The 21,432-nt window shown below is 40.7% G+C and overlaps 1 protein-coding gene across 4 annotated transcripts in view; it reads right to left on the bottom strand.

The window, feature by feature from the left end:
- TSPAN4 (tetraspanin 4) overlaps positions 1-21,432 on the bottom strand; it is a 517,256-nt gene that overhangs the window by 265,568 nt on the left and 230,256 nt on the right. The window contains exon 1 of one of the 4 annotated variants that reach the window (XM_088666015.1): positions 1,430-1,575. The exons of the other annotated variants lie outside the window; for them this stretch is intronic. Coding sequence (XP_088522141.1) covers positions 1,430-1,496 — 67 coding nt within the window. The 5' untranslated portion in view covers positions 1,497-1,575. Of the gene's footprint in view, positions 1-1,429; positions 1,576-21,432 lie in introns of those variants that run through there. 4 annotated transcript variants of the gene reach the window in all.

Raw genomic sequence — 21,432 nt, 5'->3', positions numbered from 1 at the left:
CCCCAGGAAAAAAGCACTGGTTTGGCTTAGTGTTGCATACAAACCACACCAATCTCAGTACAGTGTATGGGAGACTTAAAAGGACGTTAACCATCTGGTGCAAACTGGCTGCTTGATCTTAGGGGATTGAGGCCACTTGAAAAATACCAACTGTGGGTTGATGATGGCGTCATACTACCAGACTTGTAGGGCATGTAACTACAGACTCATAAGAAGGTAAGTACTGCCAAGTTGGTGGAGGGAGATGATCCTTCTACATTAAGTTTATCTCCCAGGGAGCCTCACCTGGTGCCCTCATTACATATCTTTAGGCACCAGGTGAAAACATTTCTCTTCAACCAGGTGTTCAGTTGATTAAACATTCTATGGTCTTTTAAATGTGTTTGTGGGAGGGGGGGTTAATTGGTTTGTTTTTGTTTTATTATGTATTTTGTGTTCTTATTTTGTATTTTTATGCTGTGAACCGCCCTGGGATCTTTGGATGTAACATGAACTATGAGTTATACCTGATCTTATTAAATCAAAAATACTTGATGATGATGATGATGATAAGTCATATGACTGTTCTTCCTTTTTAACATTTTACCAGTTTTATTTATTTATATTAAATATAATAAATAACAATGAATTTATCAGAATTTGTATAGTGCTAACATGTAAAAAATTCTAAACTGTTTACATAGAGTACATAGTAACATTATTGATAGAAGTGAGAAATTAAAAAACAGTTGGCCTAATTTCCCCCCCCCATCTAAATAAAACCAGCAGTTAAATAAATATACATTATACAAATAAAATTACATCCTTATGCCTTACCAACTCCTTTCCAGCAACTCCCTAAAACCAAATGCCAAATAAGAAGTCCGATCAGCACTACAACCTAAATTGGTGTTGATCTCCATAATCCGTAATGCAACTTCCTAGCTATTTATTTCTGACCTCATTCATGTGTATTATCATTCACATAATTTAGGCTCTAGTTCACAACCAGACACACCACACTGTACTAATACATACTGAAAACTGAACTATCCATCTCTAGCAACTTCTCTTGCTGAAAACTGCCTTGGAAGTAGTGCTAATTTTATCATGCTTCTGGCCAGGTGAGGGCGGCTTGGAATCTCTATAAATTCCAGTAACTGGATTCCCCCAAAACAACTGGTGGCTGGAAACTTTCCCCAAGAACTAGGAACACAAGCACAGCAAGTGGCCAGAAGGTGTATATCTAAAACTTTAGCCAACACATAGGACTTTAAAAGCTCTGTCAGCGTTAACATGTGCAACGACAGAGCCCTTAGAAAGTTGAATTCGGTTGAGGGTGAGGAAATTAGACATTTTGCACAGTTCAGACTATGTCGTCATTGTTTTTACAGCATTACGGTGCTAGAGAGAGCCACCAGAACACAAGACAACACTACATACACTGTACCTGGTTGGGGCCGCACAAGTAAGACAGGTCCATCCCAAAGGATTAGCGAAGCTGTGGGTACGCTCATCTCAGCTTGCTGCTTGTTCCCCTCCTGCCTTACATACCACAGCTCCCTTGCTCAGCCTTGCAGTGTCTGAGTGGAGTCCTGATTCATGATTTCAGGCTCCAGCAGGAATGCAGCAATTGAAAACTCGGAACTATTTTTACCCTTGACCAGCCGCAGCCTCTCTGTTCTATAAAGACTTCTAAAGAAAAAACCATTCCCAGCTAGTTCAGGATGTGTTTTAGGGATCTATGGTTCTCTGGCATTTGCTGTAGCTTTTTAAACTGCACAGTTGCTAACAGGAAAAAAGTGAGCTTACAATCTGCTATTATTGACAACAATCAAAAAGTTAGGCCATTTATCCATGGTGTGTGTGTGTGTGTGTGTGTGTGTGTGTGTGTGTGATCTATTTCTTACTTTTCACTGTAAACATTTTAGGGACAGCTCCTCCAAAACAAGGAGCTTAATTTCATATGCACACAATATTTCTTTTAGGAATTTGATTTTATCCCCCAACTGATATAAAAAAGAAAAAGGAAGAAGTGGAGAAGGAGGAAGAAAGAAAGCTCTTTCCGGACATGAAAATTATGAAATATTAAGTTGCAAGCAACAGGGGTAAAAGAACCTTAAGTCTGCAAACCATGGCACAGTTCAATTGTAGACCTCATTCTAAAAAGCCAGGATTGTTGTTGTTTTTGCATTGAGAATGACCCTTGTGCCCATCCAAATACTATTTATGGAAGGGCAAACTGTGCACTTTCCCAGGATAAAGCATCCAACCCACCCTCAAAGCTCAGTCCAGCAGTAGGGAGGAACACTATGGAAACTTATGCACAGCCTGCACCACCATACAGCTCATTCACATTAAAACCCGATTTGCTTCAATGTGAGGTGCAAATTGGGCCACTATATTATGACATGTGAGAAGAGGAAGGAAGAAAGGGAACGCATGGGCACAATGTTCCTTCATGATTTAATAAACCATAATTTATTAAACCCAGATCATTGTGCCTGAAGTGGACCATTCTGTTTGGGATACCTGATTCTCATGCACCTCATTCATCATAAAGAGGTTGGTGGACTGGAAGAAACAGACCAAATATACAAATGTAATTCGTTCCAGGGGTCTGTATGTACAAAAAAAATCCGCAAATAGAGGCACCGCTTCTGCACACATGCGCAGTGCAATAGCGCTTCTGTGCAATGTGCGTGCAGTGAAACCCGGAAGAATACACTTCTGGGTTTGCTGCATTTGCAACCCGTAAGTTACATTACCCGAATGTAACGTAACCCGGGGGTCCTTTACAGATTTATAGTGGTGACCTGATGAACTAAGTGATATGTTGTTCCTACCTTGTAAATGTAATTTATAATATTTATAGGGATAGGATTTATACGAATGCAATTAATTCAATTTATTTTACTTTCTTTTGTCCTATTTTATTCTGCTGTATGATGTATATTATTCTGTGTTGGTATCTAAATATGGGCCTATGGCCGTAACAAAGCATTTGATTTGATTTAACCCAAGGGTCCACTGTACACAAGCTCCAGAATGTCCTAATAACAGGAAACGTCACAATAAACATGACTCATGCTTTGGTGATGGATAAAAATGAAAAGGACATGGTGGAATAGCAATGCAGCGGAGGCAGCAACACCTGCCCAGAGGACTCCCAAGGAGAGGGGAGAGGAGAGGAGAGGAGAGGAGAGGAGACTGAGGGAACACTCCCCAAGGGAGGGTGTTCAAAAAGGGGTGAGAGGCTGCCAGCTCTGCAGGCAAGGGGTGACATAACTGGGCTCCTGAGCCCCACTTGGTTGCCACAGAAATAATGTAGTTGATCAAGGGATTCATGGATTCAAAAAGGTTGAAAACCTCTGTTCTAACCAATCTAAACAATCAAGGGAGATCTTCCACTATTAAGAGACAAGACCCCTCAGCCAATCATCCAGGCCCATTAGCGTAACAGATGAATATTCAGCAGCTTTCTGTGTATAATACAAAGTAACGCAACATGAATAACTCTGTAGATAATACCATATCTACTGAATAGGAAGCTGCAATCCCTCAAATAAGACACACCCACAAAATGCAGAAGGGATGAAACAAAACTATCTCTCCAGAAAGCACTGTAGCTCCTAAAAGGACAATATAATGAATTCTTATCAGCAGATACACACATTCTATGCAGCAGATATGGTTACAATCCTAAAGTCACAACAGAATCCCATGATTTCTGCTGCACAGAGGAATTGAACTTGACAGCAGTAGCATGAAAAACAACTGCTGAGTTCTACAGAATGCCACAGACCTGGGGCTGCTTCAAAGACAATTTTCCTCCATGGGTTTATATTAAGTTATGTTTGATGCTAAATACTTAAAGAGAAAGGATAAATACTCATGGGATCTTGATATGAACAAGTCCATTAAACATTTGTTGAATCAAACCTCTAAACTGCACTCCTCTGTGAATGTCTTCAGTTATTAAAAATAAAATGGTGCCAACTACATTTCTATTGTTTCATAAGCACTTCTATTTCTGTTATAATCAAACAATTTCTAATATATCACTGTCTTAATAAAAAGAAGAGGGGCAGAACTGAAGCAACAACAGACACTAAGTTTAAAAAACAAGAAGTTCCTCAATAAGCAAGTCTATTTTTCTTACCATCACTTCTTGTTTCTGAAATGAGGAGCTCATTTATATTTTGGTGATCCATGTGTAGGGAACCAAATGTCCATAATCTTTTATACATGGAGCATGCCCCCTAAACTCACATTCTATCTAGAGTAGTAGTAGTAGTAGTAATAATAATAATAATAATAATAATAATAATAATAATAATATAGTAATAGTAATTTATTTGTACCCCACCCATCTGACCGGGTTGCACCGGAGTCACTCTGGGCAGCTTCAACAGCCAAATCAAGTCTGAGAACAGAATAGGAAGTGTCTATTCCCTAGGTTCCAGTATTCCAGGTGAGATAAGGATTTTGCACTTGGCCAAATCCAGATCCCCACCCCACCCCCGCAATGATAAGAGAAGCAACAAGGGAAGACACAGTAAGCTGCAACATTCAATGTATAGCTAATGTATGGCAATATTGAACCAATCACATTATGACCGATGAGGGGTAAGGATGGAGGTATTGGAAAAGAGGCTGCCAGTGCTACAATATCAGCAGTGTTATTTTAAGTGGGTTTTTTTGTCTGCTCCTGCAGTCACATTAACTGCAGCGTTGCAGCCTGCAACACTGACTCCTAATATTTTACCTTTAAATAGGCAGGATATAATAAAAGTCTAACTGAGGCTGTACTCCTTAAGCATGCTTATTAGGAAGCAAGCCACATTAAATTTATTTTTAAGTAAGGATGTTTAGGTTAGTGCTGTTGAGAATATTTAACCATAGCTATCCTTGCTCCCTCAGGACTATATGCAAAGGGGATGGGGGAGCAAACAGAGCAGATTCCAAAGCAGCAAGTTCATTCCACGTCCTCCAGTTAATTGTTTTCTAATCTCCTTTTGCACACACATCCAAATGCAAACAGAGAGCTCCGCACATAAGGTACCTGTTCTTCATTTTCTCATAGGAAGGCAGCCTCAGGCCCAGTGCTCCCCCCGCCTGCCCAATTCCCTTAGTGCTCAAGGATTAAGTGCAGTTTTACAATATTTGCAACCATATTCTTGGTTTGAAAACACCTTATTTGTTGAACAAATAATAGCAGGTGCAAATCCTGGACAAAATTATCTCTGAATATCACCCAAATATATCCTCTAAGGTACTGAGTGCTGTATCCACAATGAAGCATGTCCAATATGTGCTTTTGCTGCACTAATAAAAACCTCAGTTTGTACCTGCAACTTCAAAGTCCATTTCCCAGTGGGAATTTGTTCTATTGATCACAGCAGCCCTTGGGTGTATATTTCCATCATTCCCAGCAGACTGACCAATGGCTATGGATATCTGACAGACATACAGAAACAGAAATTGCAAATGTTCACCACAGCTCCGAACAGCCCTGCACGATTAAAGATTACAACTCATGGGGTGGGTGTGTTTTCAATCCACAACATGTTTCCTGCTATTGAACATCTGAGCTGGCAGTGGCCCAAGTAATTTTGTTTCAGAAGTAAACATTCAATAACACTAAATGCCAGAAAGCGAGCGCCAAACATTCAGTATAAAAACCTTATCTTGGGAAATTCAAATTGCTTACATCGCATAATGCTAATGTTGGATCATTCTGTATCAAATCGAAAACATTGTAACATCCAATACTAACTGGAGTTTTACTTACAAATATATCCCCTCTCTTCCCTTGTGGTTTGGCCTGATCTGCTCCTATCATCTCAACAAGATAGGTTTCATATAGCAAGAGCTGCCTACTCTTCCACTTAAACGATTTACTTATTCTTGGCCTTATATCACTTTGGAACGGATGTTTGCCAACACTGGTAAGAGGCAATCTGGGGCCCACTCTGGCTACCTTGCACAGCCTTTCACCCTGAAAACTATTATTTATGCACCTAGGATACTTTCTCCCAAACATGAAGGGCTCCTCTAGCCACCAATTGATCAGCAAAGACATTATCACATTTTGCAGGGGGGATTCAATGGCATACTGGCAATTTCAGACTAAACAACTAAAGCAGATTTGGAGCGCTTGTGCAGCCCTCCAAGGCCTCCAGATTTGTCCTTTTAAAATGAAATAATAGGATAATTTTTTATCGCACAAGGCTGTTGTAAAGATAAATGTGATGGTGTAAAATTTCCAGTGTATATGAACGATGCACTGAACACTCCAAAGCCCCAGTGGAATGTCAAATATTATTTTCAATTTCAAAAAGAGGTTTTGCTACCAGCATTTATATACTCTTCTTCATTTCCAGGATAGTTACTTTTCAACTTGGCATATCCTCTACCTCTGTTAATGTGCACACACCAATATTCTCAATACATATTTGGCCAAGTAGACTCTCAGATCCTTCAAGTGGCCCTATTTTCTGGGGACAGTCCAGGATTTACAGAAGTTTCTGATTTGATCCCAGAAGGTTCCACTTTTCCTTAGGATGTCCCTATTTTCATTGGAGAAAATTTGGAGGGTATGGTAGGATATCTCTATTTCAACATAGAAATGTTGGATGGTATGGAGTTATGCGACCCCCGAGCCAAGGAGATAAGTAACTATACAAACTTTAGAAAACATCTGAAGGCAGCCCTGCACAAGGGAGTTTTTAAATGTTTAATGTTGTGTGTGTGTGTGTGTGTTGGAAGCCACCCAGAGTGGCTGGGGCAACCCAGTCAGATCAGTGGGGTAATAACAAAGGTTCAATTTTGTGCTTGTTTTTTGTCTTCCCCTTGTGCAGTGCATAGCTGCCAAGTTATCCCTTTTTTTAAGGGAAATTCCATTATGCTGAATAGGCTTCCTCGTGAGAAAAGGGAAAACTTGGCAGCTATGGTGCAGTGTGCCATGCCACCTGCTCAGAAATGAATCACTCCTATCAGTCTTCTATAAGGAGTAAATCTCAAGGATCCCTCCCTAATCCTCCCCTCCTGAGAATCCCTCATCTACTGCTAGTGTGAAGTGGAAATTTATTTCTGTCTGTAGTTTGGGTAGTTAAAATGGCCGCAGCCACAGACGCCACCAAGGAGAATAAATAAATCATACTATGGTAGGGTTTGAAGGAAATACTCTCATACATCCTCCTCTATTAATGTGTAAATTCCCAGCTGGAATCCTTAGTTGATAAGCTGGTAAGAACAGGGTGGTTGCTGTGCACATTCTCACTCTCTCCCCACTGCACTGTAATAAAAAATGGTTCACATTTTAATTTCGCTAAATAGAGCTGTAGTGAAGGCTACAGCAAGAGCAAGTGAGAAAAAGTAAAACAAATCACCTTTACTTCAACAGACCTTTTAATTGAATTTTGAGCAGTGTGCTTAAAAACAAAGCTTTTTGACTCATGCATATAAGCTGTATCATGCATCTTCCTTATTACAGCGGTTACCATTCAATTGATAAATAATTCTCAACAAACCTGCAAATTTAACGGAGCCAGAAGGTAGGGATATAAACTAATAAAACATGGCAGCTTAGGGCTGATAAATACTTTCATATCTGCAATTGTTTGCTGTGCTTTCTCTCTTCTTTTGAATATAAACAGCCTGCACTCAACCTTTGGTTTAGTAAATTTTGGATTACCCTTTTCTTCAAAATGGGGGAAAAAACACCAGACTTTTGATATGAGATATAGATAAGGTAAGGCAATCAACTAAGGTTACTTTGGAATTGCAACTTTCTACAGTGAATCCTTGTCAAATCATTGCATTCCATTCATCCTTCTTTAGTTTTTCCAGGCCTGGTTTGTGATAGGATTTGCGCTTTTTAAAAAACAGGTTGTTTTTAGAGTAACTATTCCGTCAAATGTAAAGCTTCCCGATTACAGTATAGGTTCTTCCGATTCTACTGGTTTCCTACTCAGTGCAGCTGGAAGATCAGTGATGAATTGCCCCTTATTTAATCACCCAGTGTTCCCCAAAGATTGGGTATTATATTACTAGTTTCTTTTCATTTTTTATTTCCCCTTTTTATTTACCATTATGGTGAAATAGTGCTATTGCACTATAATGGAAAGAAAGGGGGAAATGGAAATGAAGCAGCAATTTAACAAACATGCATATAAACACACAAAGGGAAGAAAAGACGATTTAATATGCAGGGCGGAATTGAATGTTCGCTCTTTCAATAATTCTGCCTGGGCAAACATTCCAGCCTGCCAGATGGAATCATCTCCCAACACACACACACACACACACACACACACACACACACACACACTACAATTTCTGGGGACATGCTGGAGAGGAGAGTGGAGAGTGGAGAAAGCCCCATCACACAAGCAGAAGTCTTTGCCCAGGCCTTCTGCTGATGAAGGTGGTTAGGAGAATCTTGCCAAGGCAATTATGCAGCAATTCAGCCTTCATCTGTCAACCATGCTGCAGGAAAGCAACAACATGCGCATAGCCAGAACACAGGAAGCTTTCAATTAATAGTAGAAAGATCTCAGTTGTGAGTAGGCATTATAGAAAGATCTTGGTTGTATGGCAAGCATTGTTGGGTAATTTCACACTTGTGCTTGTGTGTAACTTCCATTTTAATCCCATTGTTTTGCTCATGTCCTTCGTGTAGGCTTCCCACAAGCATCTGGTTGGCTAATGTGAGAACAGGAGGCTGAACTAGATGAGTCATTGGCCTGAGCCAGCAGGCTCTTCCTACATTCTTATGCAATGTTCACTTTCAAACAATTGTGAAAAATCCATGTTTCAACAGCAATAAGGGCTCTATGTGTGGAAGCAACCAAAGTTGATTCATTTAAGAATGTGAGTGAAGCCATTTTGAAAATATGCTTAGGGACTATGTCACACTTTAAGGTCTTCTGTTTAACTACTCCCTTGCCTATTTTAAACCAGTTATAAATACTTACTTTCTTGCCACTTTTCTATACCTGTTCCACTCTCTTGAATACATGACATACTTTATGGGTGGTCCCTTAAGTAACTTGCTGGGTATGTTCCAGAATTATTAATTTTCAAAGTAAATGATATTTGTATCTCCAGTCTACACTTAAAGGATATATGCTCTTAAACAATAGGTCTTGCTGCAAAGGAAAAACCTCTTTCCTTTCTCTGTAGCTAACTAAACTCTTTGAATTACAGCCAGACTTTGTAGTATCAGTTCTGAGTCCTCAAGGGCTTGTCCAGATAAGGTATATGGTGGTCATTTTTACTACCGGTATGTGTAAAAAGAAAAAATGGCCAAGATAGGACTATATTACACAAGAGCTCTATTTGCACTGGTTCTTTTCTTTTGAGGCATAATTCAATGTGCCTGGCTTAGAAGCATATCATTATAATATCTCAGATATCAATGAAACATGCTCTACCAGTATGTGCATGTACCTGAATGCAGAACATAAAACACATGCAGATAAGTTTTAATGGTAGTGATTTCCCTCTTATCAAGCCTTTAAGCATCTTTTGGAAGCAGCACAGAATCATTTTTATTTGCATGGGTTTTTTTTTTGGCCAGGTAAAAATTGATGGGGTAGAGGAGCATTATTCTATCCATTATATTTTATATGTCTGGTGTTATAAGTATGTTCAGTTACACTGTTATCTAACCAGAGCTCCCAGGAACGGTTGGACTAAAACTATCTGCACAAATATTCAATTTATGCAGATCAGCATACTTAGATAATCAATTCTTCATTAGATCCCCAACACAGGTGCTTGTGTATAGAAGAGATAATCACAACAATCAATTCTAATCAAGTTCTCTTCCTCAGACAGACTGCAAGGCCTGACCAAAACTGTAGGATGGGGACCACAGAATAGCACACAACTAAGGATTGTCCCATCTATGGAATAAGTAAAAACTTTCCATCACTTTTTAAGTCTCCCCAGTCAAGGCTCTATATTAACCTCTTACAACACTCGTATCTCGTATATCAAATAAACTCAATGCATTGGAAAATTGTAAAGTCACAATCATTTCGGCCAACAACATTATATACTTGACAGTTCCATTTTTATTACACTTTTGGCAGTGTGGAAAGCTTTTTACTCCCCATTTAACAGCTATTTTCACAGAAGCTGCCACAGCTATTAATATTATAGCAGTAGACCTGGCTCGGTTTTAATCAGGGTCTCAAACCAGCTGAAATATTGGTTTACTGCAGAAAACATTTTAATGGTTCCATTTTGTTCCAGCTGGGAGATTGTGAACAAATTACAAGAGTTAATTTACCTGTTTGTACCATCATCGTCATTATTATTTTTTGAATTATACCATTTCACCAAGAAATATACAAAAATTTGCCCCTCTTGATATTTTAGAAGTCAGATTTAAAAAAATAAAAATAAACACAAACTTTCATTATATATCTTTAATTCTTTTTTAAAAGGTGTTTGCATGTTATTAAAGCATAGCTGCCAAGTTTTCCCTTTTCTCACGAGGAAGCCTATTCAGCATAAGGGGAAATCCCTTAAAATAAGGGATAACTTGGCAGCTATGATTAAAGTCCTCAGTTCCATGAACTACCGGTACATGAATTTGTGAACAGTGACATTGACCTGGATCTAGAGTACCTTTTCCACTGGTGGAAGAATAAATAAACATTTCTGCAGCTCACAGAATGGGCAAGTAATTTGCATCAATCCCGCCACAGCTTCCTGTCCAGTTCTTACCCTCTTCTCCAACCTCTAGGATATATTTGTGAGTGGGAATTGGTGGGAGATTGTTCTCTCTTCACAAGACCCACTTGCATGAGCAGAAGTCTCTGTTATTAGAACTCTGTTAATCGGATCCAACCCAACAATTTTAATTAAGAAGTGATTATGCAGTGACTGTTTAATAGCTTTGAATTTAGAAGACCATGAGCTTCAGCTTGTTAAAAGCCAGTTTGGTATGGTGAAGGAAGGAGATTTAAGGGACAGGATATGGAACTGGACAATGGAAAGCTGATGGTTAGAATAAAGGAGTGGGAAACAACCTGAAATAAAAGTAACGAGATGTCAATGACAAAGAGTGTTGGGTTTTGACATGGAAGATCTATTTTCAAGTCCCTTGCTTAGCCATAAAGCTTACTGGGTGACTTTGAGCAAAGTCACTCCCAGGTTAACCTCCTTCAGTAGGCTACTGTGAAGATAAAAATCAGATAAGCATCCATATAATATCCTACCTAAAGGCACTGAAATAGGACAGGAAAGAAAACTACACAATTCAGCTGAGCTTTGGGACATCAAATTTGTCAAAGAAATATTTCACTTACAAAGAATGCACAGTGAACGAACAATGAACAAACTCATGTATTTACTTGCTTTATGTGATCTCCATATGGAATGCTTACTCTACAAAAGGCTTAAAGTCACTTTCTAACATTCTAACCATTTTAATGTCTCTCAAAATAATTTATTGCCCACCTGAAAGCAAAAAAAAGGGCAATGACCATGTTTGCATATAACACTCAGTGGAACCATTGCTTAGTGCAAACATGTAAGTGTGCAAGCTCCTGAAGAGGGAATTACGGTCATTTTGACCCTCCTCCAGTGAGCTAAGTGACTATTTGACTTATTGTGTAATCTGAACCCGGGCTCATAGTTTGTATTCTCCAGACAAAACACAAGCGGTAAGCCATATAACAAACTTTGACTACGGTTTGTATCTAAAGCAAGACAAGCCATGACATGGGGTTCAGATGGCATGCTAAATCAAACCATGGCTCAGTTCATAGCAGTGTAGCAGCAGCAGAACCAGAGGACCAAATCTGCCAATCTTCTCTTAAGGAGCCACTCGTGTTTGCACTAAATCATGGTTTTGCTTAGCATTGCATGCAAGCATCTTGCCCAACCATGATTTGTGCTATTCACCTGCTTTCTTTTTCCATTTCATGGCAAACCAGTCACAGTGGCTTCAAGTTGTACAGCTACAGCCACAATGATGGTTTGTCAGTTCAGACATTGCAGTAAACCATATTTAAGCTTACTTAACTCTAGTTTGCCAATATGTCTGAGCTGGCAAGGACTGCAGATTTGTGACACCCTCTACACCCTCTAGGGATATGGAAATTTCAGTGTAGCACATTCAAGTTTCTTCGCATTGATTTAGTGGTACGGTTATTAGGAATGACACATCCGCTCATGTCTCAAATATGCTGTGTAACAAATACCTACAGATGACTTCAGATACAAGTGGAAACTAGGAGGATAAATAAGACTCCAAAAGCAAATTGAAAGGGAAGAGCCCTAAAAGACTATGTGACATGCAACATTTATCTTAACCGCAAAAAGCTTATAGGAATCTCACCTTTGTTTTCATTTTGCCTGCAGACTTTCTTTGCTGATGGTTTTCTAACCATTTTGTGGTAAAATCCCTTCCCCTGTTTTTCTTCAACAAGAGTTATTTTCCCTCCAATACTGTTCTAGTGCATGGATGGCTAACCCAAATATTTCTGGTTACAGGTAGGTAGCCGTGTTGGTCTGGGTCTTTAAGGTGCTACTGAAGGAATTTTTTTATTTTACGCCAAATATTTCTGAAAGTTATCAGTTTACACAGATCACTCAGACTGTAAAAAAAAAAATCGAACCTGGGGAGTTGGGTAATCAAATGACATCACATGCTTACATGCAGGGGGCAGACTATGTTCAGAGCATAAAGGGGCAAGCTTTTCCATCTGCTCTGCCACACACCCCGCCTGGAACCTTAGAAGCCTTTAACTCCAGCTCTATCAGTCATCAACAGGTTCACCACTCCTACTGGTATCAGCCAATCACCCATTCCCACCACCCTTCTGAGTAATACCCCCACCTCCACCCTCTGACTATACATAAGGGACTGGTGACTTCTGTTTCAGTGTATCTGAAGAAGTGTGCATGCACATGAAAGCTCATACCTATGACAAACTTAGTTGGTCTCTAAGGTGCTACTGGAAGGATTATTATTATTATTATTATTTATGATTTTCAGTTTTATTTATGATTTTCAGTTTTATTTATGATTTTCAGTTTTATTTTATTTATGATTTTCAGTTTTATACATTACAATCATTTTAACATTTCAAAACTTGACTTCCTTCCCCCTCTTTCTGCAGTTCCTTAAATTTATTTTTTTAATATTTTCTGCATATTCCATTTTAACTTAATTTACTCATTTATTCATCCACTTTATATATTCTTATGCACTGCAGGTTATTACAATAATCCTTCCAATGTTCTTATCTGTTTACAGTTTATTTGTAAATATTAAATAAACCATTTCCATTATTTTATTAAGGTTTGTTGTCTTGATTTCTTCTTTTCTCCAGTACGTTTTGCCATTTCTGGCATAAAAATAAAGTCTAACAAACTAACTAACTGAAACACACTTATTAACACAGGGCAACATACAATGCATGTTAACACAAGCCTAATAATCTGAAATAGAATTGGTGTTTCTTCTTCCCTGACCTGCCACATAAAAGTTCATTTCTCTTGTCTGCTAGGATTGTGCAGATTTGGAGAAACTGGGCTGTGTTTGTGCTTTGGCCTTGTTTCCACAATCCATCTTTTAAAAGCCTTGGATTGCAAGACAGTATAAAACAGACATGCACTGCTATGTGCTTCAAGCTTTTCACCCTGTAGCAGTAGGTTGGCAGCAATAATATTTGATTTCTGAAATTTAACTCAGACTTTTATATGTGGTGTAACAAAATGCAAAATTTGAATAAGCACAGAAACATCACTTTGGCTTCACTAGAGTGTGATGTGAAACCACAGTTTGTGAATCGCAATTTCCCAGTTCAGATGGGCTTGACATTTTTTTTAAAAAAATGTTTTTGTTAAAGATTTTCCTGGGTTACAAAAGTACACACATTGTCTCTATTTTCAGTTCATAAAGTCCTTTCTATGGATCAGTTATATTCGATGTGAGACTTTAATGTTGTATACAGTATAACGTTGGTGGAGAAGAGAGGTGGGGAGAGAGAGAGCAGGGAAAGAGAAAAGGGGGGAGTAGTTGTTGTTGTTTAGTCGTTCAGTCGTGTCCGACCCTTCGTGACCCCATGGACCATAGCACGCCAGGCACTCCTGTCTTGCACTGCCTCCCGCAGTTTGGTCAAACTCATGTTCGTAGCTTCGAGAACACTGTCCAACCATCTTGTCCTCTGTCGTCCCCTTCTCCTAGTGCCCTCCATCTTTCCCAACATCAGGGTCTTTTCCAAGGATTCTTCTCTTCTCAGAGGTGGCCAAAGTATTGGAGCCTCAGCTTCACAATCTGTCCTTCCAGGGAGCACTCAGGGCTGATTTCCTTAAGAATGGATAGGTTTGATCTTCTTGCAGTCCATGGGACTCTCAAGAGTCTCCTCCAGCACCATAATTCAAAAGCATCAATTCTTCGGCGCTCAGCCTTCTTTATGGTCCAGCTCTCACTTCCATACATCACTACTGGGAAAACCATAGCTTTAACTATACGGACCTTTGTCGGCAAGGTGATGTCTCTGCTTTTTAAGATGCTGTCTAGGTTTGTCATTGCTTTTCTCCCAAGAAGCAGGCGTCTTTTAATTTTGTGACTGCTGTCACCATCTGCAGTGATCAAGGAGCCCAAGAAAGTAAAATCTCTCACTGCCTCCATTTCTTCCCCTTCTATTTGCCAGGAGGTGATGGGACCAGTGGCCATGATCTTGGTTTTTTTGATGTTGAGCTTCAGACCATATTTTGCGCTCTCCTCTTTCACCCTCATTAAAAGGTTCTTTAATTCCTCCTCGCTTTCTGCCATCAAGGTTGTGTCATCTGCATATCTGAGGTTGTTGATATTTCTTCCGGCAATCTTAATTCCGGCTTGGGATTCATCTAGTCCAGCCTTTCGCATGATGAATTCTGCATATAAGTTAAATAAGCAGGGAGACAATATACAACCTTGTCGTACTCCTTTCCCAATTTTGAACCAATCAGTTGTTCCATATCCAGTTCTAACTGTAGCTTCTTGTCCCACATAGAGATTTCTCAGGAGACAGATGAGGTGATCAGGCACTCCCATTTCTTTAAGAACTTGCCATAGTTTGCTGTGGTCGACACAGTCAAAGGCTTTTGCATAGTCAATGAAGCAGAAGTAGACGTTTTTCTGGAACTCTCTAGCTTTCTCCATAATCCAGCACATGTTTGCTATTTGGTCTCTGGTTCCTCTGCCCTTTCGAAATCCAGCTTGCACTTCTGGGAGTTCTCGGTCCGCATACTGCCTAAGCCTGCCTTGTAGAATTTTAAGCATAACCTTGCTAGCGTGTGAAATGAGCGCAATTGTGCGGTAGTTGGAGCATTCTTTGGCACTGCCCTTCTTTGGAATTGGGATGTAGACTGATCTTCTCCAATCCTCTGGCCATTGCTGAGTTTTCCAAACTTGCTGGCATATTGGGTGTAGCACCTTAACAGCATCATCTTTAAAATTTTAAATAGTTCAGCTGGAATATCATCACTTCCACTGGCCTTGTTATTAGCAGTGCTTTCTAAGGCCCATTTGACTTCACTCTCCAAGATGTCTGGCTCAAGGTCAGCAACCACACTACCTGGGGTGTACGAGACCTCCATATCTTTCTGGTATAATTCCTCTGTGTATTCCTGCCACCTCTTCTTGATGTCTTCTGCTTCTGTTAGGTCCTTACCACTTTTGTCCTTGATTATGGTAATCTTTGTACGAAATGTTCCTTTCATATCTCCAATTTTCTTGAACAGATCTCTGGTTTTCCCCATTCTATTGTTTTCCTCTATTTCTTTGCATTGCTCATTTAAGAAGACCCTCTTGTCTCTCCTTGCTGTTTTTTTGGAAATCTGCATTCAGTTTCCTGTATCTTTCCCTATCTCCCTTGCATTTTGCTTGCCTTCTCTCCTCCGCTATTTGTAAGGCCTCGTTGGACAGCCATTTTGCTTTCTTGCATTTCCTTTTCCTTGGGATGGTTTTCGTTGCTGCCTCCTGTATAATGTTACGAGCCTCCATCCATAGTTCTTCAGGCACTCTGTCCACCAAATCTAAATCCTTAAACCTGTTCCTCACTTCCACTGTGTATTCATTAGGGATTTGATTTAGATTGTATCTTACTGGCCCAGTGGTTTTTCCTACTTTCTTCAGTTTAAGCTGGAATTTTGCTATAAGAAGCTAATGATCTGAGTTACAGTCAGCTCCAGGTCTTGTTTTTGCTGACTGTATAGAGCTTCTCCATCTTTGGCTGCAGAGAATATAATCAATCTGATTTCGATGCTGCCCATTTGGTGATATCCATGTGTAGAGTCGTCTCTTGTGTTGTTGGAAAAGAGTGTTAGTGATGACCAGCTTGTTCTCTTGACAGAACTCTATTAGCCTTTGCCCTGCTTCATTCTGAACTCCAAGGCCAAACTTGCCAGTTGTTCCTTTTACCTCTTGATTCCCTACTTTAGCATTCCAATCCCCTGTAATGAGAAGAACATCCTTCTTTGGTGTCATTTCTAGAAGGTGTTGTAGGTCTTCATAGAATTGGTCAATTTCACTTTCTTCAGCACCGGTAGTTGGGGCATAAACTTGTGATGTTAAAAGGTCTGCCTTGGATTCGTATCGAGATCATTCTGCCATTTTTGAGATTGCATCCCATTACAGCTTTTGCCACTCTTTTGTTGACTATGAGGGCCACTCCATTTCTACTACGGGATTCTTGCCCACAGTAGTAGATATGATAGTCATCCGAACTGAAATCGCCCATTCCCTTCCATTTTAGTTCACTGATGCCCAGGATGTCGATATTTATTCTTGTCATCTCATTTTTGACCACATCCAGCTTACCTCCATTCATGGTTCTTACATTCCAGGTTCCTATGCAATATTTTTCTTTACAGCATCGGACTTTCCTTTCGCTTCCAGGCATGTCCGCAACTGAGCGTCCTTTCGGCTTTGGCCCAGCCGCTTCATCAGCTCTGAATCTACTTGTACTTGTCCTCCGCTCTTCCTCAGTAGCATGTTGGACGCCTTCCGACCTGAGGGGCTCATCTTCCAGCGTCATAACTTTTATATGCCTGTTGTCTTTGTCCATGGAGTTTTCTTGGCAGGGATACTGGAGTGGCTTGCCAGTTCCTTCTCCAGGTGGATCACGTTTAGTCAAAACTCTCCACTATGACCTGTCCATCTTGGGTGGCCCTGCATGGCATAGCTCATAGCTTCTCTGAGTTATTCAAGCCCCTTCGCCACGACAAGGCATTGATCCATGAAGGGATCAATTGTGGGTAGGGATCAATTGTGGGTAGGTTCTCTTTCTATTCATTTATTAGTCTTCATTGGCATTGAATGAGGTTGGGGGCCCAGGGAGGTGGGCTTGAAATCTGAATTGACAAGCCACAGAGTTCTCAGAGCAGTTTCCAGTGGAAGATTGAAGCAAGATGAGCAATTAGAACATTTTTTTAAGCATCCTTGGCTAGCTTGCCCCCGCATAATCACAGGACGTTAGATTTCATAACCATTCTGCTACTGCTTACATGACAACTTATTCATAGGATGAAAGAGAAAGGAGTCTTGCCAGAGGTGCACCTGCTCTTTCAACTCACTTGGAACTTTGGTTTAAATGTTCAGAGGCTGAAATAAGATTCAGCGGTTGCTACCCTCAGGATAATCTAGCCCTACAATACATGTTCTAAAGCACTTTGTTAATAAAATGTATTTTCTGAGTTGATAATAAGACATTGCGCTGTGGTTAAACCACTGAGCCTAGGGCTTGCTGATCAGAAGGTCAGCGGTTCGAATCCCTGTGACGGGATGAGCTCCCGTTGCTTGGTCCCAGCTCCTGCCAACCTAGCAGTTCGAAAGCACGTCAAAATGCAAGTAGATAAATAGGAACCGCTACAGCGGGAAGGTAAATGGCGTTTCCATGTGCTGCTCTGGTTTGCCAGAAGCGGCTTTGTCTTGCTGGGCACATGACCTGGAAGCTATATGCCGGCTCCCTTGGCCAATAATGCGAGATAAGTGCGCAACCCCAGAGTCGGTCGCGACTGGACCTAATGGTCACGGGTCCCTTTACCTTTTAATGTATTAAAACACAGCACACCTCAACATTTCTTACAGATGTAACACATTCAGTCATGTTAAACTAACAATAATCCACATTAATCCACATTTCTTCCTTCAAAGTTTTGTAAAAAGCAGAAAAAGAAAAAAATTCACAAGGTAACTCTAGGGAAAAGAGCATCAGTAATAGATAAAAGATTATACTTATCATGCCAGCACAACACAATGAAAAGAGACTATACCATCTATTGGCTGTGGTAGTCTGCTAACTTTCATCCATCTCTTTTTTTGATGCTAAATACATTCATTCATCATCATCATTCTGAATCTGATTGTGGGCATCTCTGTCTCTCACAGATACACAAAAGCACATCATCAAAAAAAATTGCAGTCAGCCTGTTAACTTCCTAGTGCATGAATACTGGAGGGACTTTCTCAATTATTATTTATAAATTGCCCTCAATACAGTAGAAGAATAGGCATATTTCCCTGTTGATTCCATTTCTTTATACTTGGCAAACTATTTTTCTTGTGGAATAGAACCTTTGTATATTGTTTTGTGTTTTCTTGCTTGTTATAGTTTCCCAAATATTGAGTCATTGATTAATTTTTAATTACTTAACACAGAGAGAAAGTCACAACCACGAAAGAAAACTCAAGCTCTCAAAACATTGAACAAGGAGGAGCCTCTGTAAACCTTTACTCTTGTAAAGGTTTGGGGTTAGAAATTCACCCACCTCACCAGTCTGCAGTGATGATAAACAAATCAAAGACACTATGGATAGACACTACAAAACTGGATTTTGATGTGCCCCCTGCTACTGGTGAGAGAGAAAGTGAAAATTGTGCATTTAGATTCTATTGACTGCATTTAAGGCAAAGACAATAGTCTGATTCACACATAACACTCAGCTATGGTTTGTTTACCACACCATGAGCTACCCCGCCTGACCAAATTCAAATAAACCATGGGCTGCTTCTCCAAAATTTTGTTTGTCTTCTAGTTGTTTTTGACTCATTCCTTTGTAGCTTGGTGATGGTCAAGCCACATGATTATGAAAGGGTGCTGGATTCACAAAGAATGTTACATCATAGTAAAAACAATGGCTTCAGATCATAGTTTATTGGCTGCAAACAAACCCTATTTAAGCTTCTGGGCATGATTTGCACAATATTCTAAGTCATGGTTTAAGAAATGGTAGCTAAATTAACCATTGCTTAGCATTATGTACAAATCTGTCATGCAGCTTTAGCCTCCATAATAATCATAAAATTCTGTACGGAAATCATTAATTTATGTAAAGCAATTGAACAACAACTAGAGGTTAAATTTAATTCACATAAAGGTAACAAGGCTTTTCAGGTATTAGGTGTTGGAACATGTAAGGGCATGATTGTAGCTAGCCAGCCTTTAATGAAGACTACAGGTTCCAAAAGGTCAACATTTTTGGGGTACAGATAGAGACAGTCACTATTCCCTGCAGACAGTTTACCCAGGTGTAATAATAGATTATTTATAGTGTTATGAGTCTGAGGGTGTCAGACTTCCCTGTGTCATGAGTTTCAGATTCCTGTTAAGTGTTTCTGCATGCCAGCACGATCTGTTGTTGTTGTTTAGTCGTTTAGTCGAGTCTGACTCTTCGTGACCCCATGGACCACAGCACGCCAGGCACGATCTAGCAAGGGTTAAAATATGAGCCTGGTAGATGAGCCATTAAGAGAAAACAAAGGGAAAGGTGATGGGCCATTAAGAAAACAAAGTCTTTAAGTAAGTCAAGGAGAAGGGACAGGGCCCCTCCTCCAGCTCTGAGATAGAAGAGCAAAAGCCAGAGTTGACGGTTTGCTGCTATGTGAGCTACAAGCTGGCTGCAAAAAGCTGCAGACTAGAAAAGGCAGAGAGAAAGTCGTGGCTGATTTCTGCTTGAATCCAAGGCTGTACCTACAGGAGAAACAAGACCCTCTTGGAGTGTTAACACTGTGAAGTCCTCCACCATAAACTCAGATTGTAGATATGTGTAAATAAGCCATATATTGGCCACTGTGCTTCATTCCAATTCTATTAATGTTTAATTGATGTTTTAAAACTTTCTCCCCATGTTTTAGCTGTTCATATTTTATCTGCAAGCTGCCTTTAGTCCCTGTGAGGGGAAAAGGTGAGGTATAAATAAACATGTAATAATAATATCCTCCTTGTATAATAATATCCTCATTTAGACATTCTCAAAAAGACATGGGAGCTACTCACAAAAAAGCAGCTCCACATAAAACAGGGAGAATGTCTAAGGGTACCATGGGCGTAGGCAGGGGGGCAGGAGGGGGCAGTTGCCCCCCCCAGAAGCAGGGCCGCTGGCCAGCCTGCCCCGCTGCCCGACGCTGCCCGGTGCCGTCTCCCTTCTCCCTGGCTGGCTGTGGGGCGGGCGGAGGGAAAGCCAGCCAAATGCTTTGCATTTGCTCTGGGGATTTCCCTCTACCCACCCCACAGCCAGCTGGCTACTCTGGGGCTTTAGCATTTGGCTGGCTTTCCCTCCGCCCGCCCCACAGCCAGCCAGGGAGAAGGGAGAAGTCCCTTCTAGCTGGCTGGCTGTGGGACGGGTGGAGGGAAAGCCAGCCAAACGCTTTGCACGGCTCTGGGGATTTCCCTCTACCCACCCCACAGCCAGCTGGCTAGAAGGGACATCTCCCTTCTCCCTTGCTGGCTGTGGGGCGGGTGGAGGGAAAGCCAGCTTTCCTTCCACCCGCCCCGGCGATCGCGGAGGGGGAGGAGGGGGTCAGAGCAGCCCGATTTCAGGCTGATCCTGGCACCCCCTCGCCCCTCAATGGCCATGGCTTTCCTTGCCCCACTGTGGCCCCTCCCCCGTGCCTTGGCCCTGCCCCTTGCCCCTTGCCCCCCCTAATTTTGATCCTGGCTACGCCCCTGAAGGGTACCAAGCAGAGTTTTCAGACAGGCAGCAAGAAGCATCATTCATATGAATTGGGACTTAAGCACTGATGCCCTCATATAGGAATGACAAATGCAAAATTTGTTTCTGAAGTCATCATATGTATATTCTGCTAATGGGCTTTCATTCTTTATTAGAGTTGCAGCTTGCAGCACATGTCAGCAAGAGAAATGACCTCAGAGGTGTTTCTTTCTGCTTAGAGAGATAAATGAGTCCCTTCTTCAGGAGGACAATGTTTGTTAACCACCCATCCAAGACACTATGAATTGTGTGTGCAATTCATGATTAATTGACTTTGTGTGTGCTTATCATGACACAGCACTAACTTAAAATAATACATCTGACAGGCAATTTTGCTAAATCACTGAGCCCTTTTCTTTTGAAGGCCCTAGCCTCTAGTTCGGCCAAGTCTTTTCAGTTATGCCTTCCTTGATACCTAATTGATTTTGCAAAATGCTGTTAATCCTG

The sequence above is a fragment of the Zootoca vivipara genome, chromosome 1 (assembly GCF_965207765.1).
Source record: "Zootoca vivipara chromosome 1, rZooViv2.hap1.1, whole genome shotgun sequence".
NCBI lineage: Eukaryota > Metazoa > Chordata > Lepidosauria > Squamata > Lacertidae > Zootoca > Zootoca vivipara.
This window is presented reverse-complemented; position numbering and strand designations above follow the sequence as displayed.